Raw genomic sequence first — 2329 nt, 5'->3', positions numbered from 1 at the left:
CTGTGCGGCGCGAAACTGCCGTGCTGTTTCCCCCTGGCTGCCTCTTTGCCTGGGCTTGGTTAGAGTTTAACGGGTCAGGTTCGGATCGGAGCCGTTCCTGTATTGTCCAGCACCCACTGGTCATCGGGTCAGCCGGGAACGGCGCTGCTGCCCAGTGCATACCAGCGCACCCCGTGCCCCAGGGAGGGCGGAGATTTGCTTTCACCTCCAATCCGTTCAAGAGAACATCTCTTGACCAGACCCTGGGGGGTTTTCACGTCCCTGCTCCCAGGTTGGGTCTCACACCCTGACGGGGTCTCTGGCACGTGCCACCTCCTTCTTGCCTCAGTTTCCCCTGACAAATGACCCTGTTGTGAAAACATCCCTCTGCCGTTGCTGCAAGTTCTAGGAAAGCGTTGGCCAGTGATTTCTTCACAACAGGAGATTAATTCAGCTAGAAAATATGCCCCCCCCCCGGGGATGACGACATTAGGGCTGCATAATCCTTGCTGGGGTTACAGGGGAAGCGACCACCTAGAGGGAAAGCACCTCCAGCCACCTCCTGCAAGTACAGGGATGCTGGTGTTTTGGGGGAGCAAGGAGAGGGATTGGGGAGCTTTGTGCTCATTTTTGGGGTGTTGCCCAGCTCCCACCGATGCATTTGCTTTGCAGGGAGTCTGCAGCTCACCAGTGAGGCGGTGGGGGGACCTAGGGGGGGTTTCTTCTCCTTCTGCAGCAGGACCTTCCCCGACCATATGTGGTCGCAAAGCCCTGCACAAAGAGCCAAGGCTGGGGCAGCAGCAGAAAAACGAGTATAGATGGGGGGGGTTTTGAGCAACCCACCCCAAAGAAACGGGGCTGACAGAAGCCCGTGGCCCATGAAACGTGAATTTTGGCTTTCTGATGATAAGTCAGGGGACAAGCAAAACGCTTCTTCCCCCTGAGAGGCAGGGAGTCAGCCCGAATCCCAGACATGCCGGGGAGGACACGGCCCTAACCGCTCACATGAAAGCATCCTTTGAGGAGGCAGAGAGGGGGATTTATCCCTGTTTCAGACTGAGCTCCTTTTCTTTTAAGAGCGTGCGAGTGGTTTCCAGGGAAAGCATTGGAAATGCCGTTGATTGTGCTGTTAATTGCTTTGCAGGAGGTATACGGGGCCCCTCTTGACCTCAAGTACTATTTTAATTGCAAGATGGCCAAGTCTAAGACCAGATTACGGGGCCGCTGATGAGCTGCTCCAGCCACGGCCAGCGTTGCGGGCACACCTCTCTCCCCACCTCTCTCCCAGCCTGGTCCTCGTGGGTCTTCCAGTGTGGAGGGTGCTACGCGTGGGGTAAATTGTGTTTTCCTTCTCCGAGGTTTGTTGCTAATGAGCGTCCGTCTCTGCTCATCCAGGTCACTGGAACATCTTCCGAGCCCAGACGTCAGAGCTGAGGATGACAGAGAGCCCAGAGAAAGAAACAAAGAACTTGTAAAGAAAAAAACTTTAACCTAGCTATTGATTTATCTACACACACCCACACACACATACACACCCACACATATATAAGAAAAAAAAAAAAGTTGCATTATTAAATAGACTGGCACAGCAATAAAGGATACACTAGTGTAAATTACAGAAATTCCAGCAAAAGAACCAAATTGAACCGCATGGAAGCCACAGCCGTGGAGGTGCCTTGCTCCAGCGGGTGAGCACAAGAGGCCGGCCGTCATCTCCTGCTACCGAAGATGTTGGGTGTGCAGAGGGAGGAAGGAGAGATGGTGGAGATGTGAGAACCGGTGCGATGTGAAGAGGTGGGATACGTCCCTGGCACCCCGGCATTTCTGAAGAGCATCAGGAGCTAGCAGTAAAGCAGGACCAGACCGTGCTTTTTACCATCGCCGGCATAAAGATGACCTGCAAGGAGAGAAAAAATCATCCTTATTTACTTTCGTGGAGCCCCTGTGATCTGTAAAGGGTTTCTTTGGCTGAATACCCTCCAGAGGGTATTTCTTGAAAAATCTTGTGTCTTTTCTCCTCTGTTTCAGCTGGGAGGATTCTTTTCCCTTCTTTGCAGGTCACTTGAAGATGTAGTTTTTGGGAGGACCCACCTGCTGACAGGGTCTGAGACCCCAAACGCTGCACTAAGGTCGCTACTAAGCATGTTATTATGCTATATATTTATATATATCCTACATAATATCTACTGGGCTGTATTCACAGGAGGGGCATCTCCCAAAGGGCGAACAGGACCATTTCTGCAGTGTGGGGAGGAGGGGGTGCAGCAGCATCACCCTCCCCCTGTCTGGAAATAGCTTTGGGGGATTTTCAGGTTGTTTTGGTACATGTATTTATCCCTGGTTTCTTGTT

The 2329-nt window shown here is 52.3% G+C and overlaps 1 protein-coding gene across 1 annotated transcript in view; it reads left to right on the top strand.

Annotated features, from left to right (window-relative positions):
• CHRDL2 (chordin-like 2) overlaps positions 1 to 2016 on the top strand; it is a 60278-nt gene extending 58262 nt beyond the window's left edge. Inside the window, 1 exon segment of the mRNA XM_009329035.1 lies at positions 1375 to 2016. Coding sequence (XP_009327310.1) covers positions 1375 to 1454 — 80 coding nt within the window. The 3' untranslated portion in view covers positions 1455 to 2016.
• Positions 2017 to 2329: the final 313 nt, after the last annotated feature.

The sequence above is a fragment of the Pygoscelis adeliae genome, unplaced genomic scaffold (assembly GCF_000699105.1).
Source record: "Pygoscelis adeliae isolate BGI_AS28 unplaced genomic scaffold, ASM69910v1 Scaffold297, whole genome shotgun sequence".
Classification (NCBI taxonomy): Eukaryota; Metazoa; Chordata; class Aves; order Sphenisciformes; family Spheniscidae; genus Pygoscelis; species Pygoscelis adeliae.
Note: the sequence above shows the minus strand (reverse complement) of the source record. Positions and strands in the feature narration are given on the sequence as shown.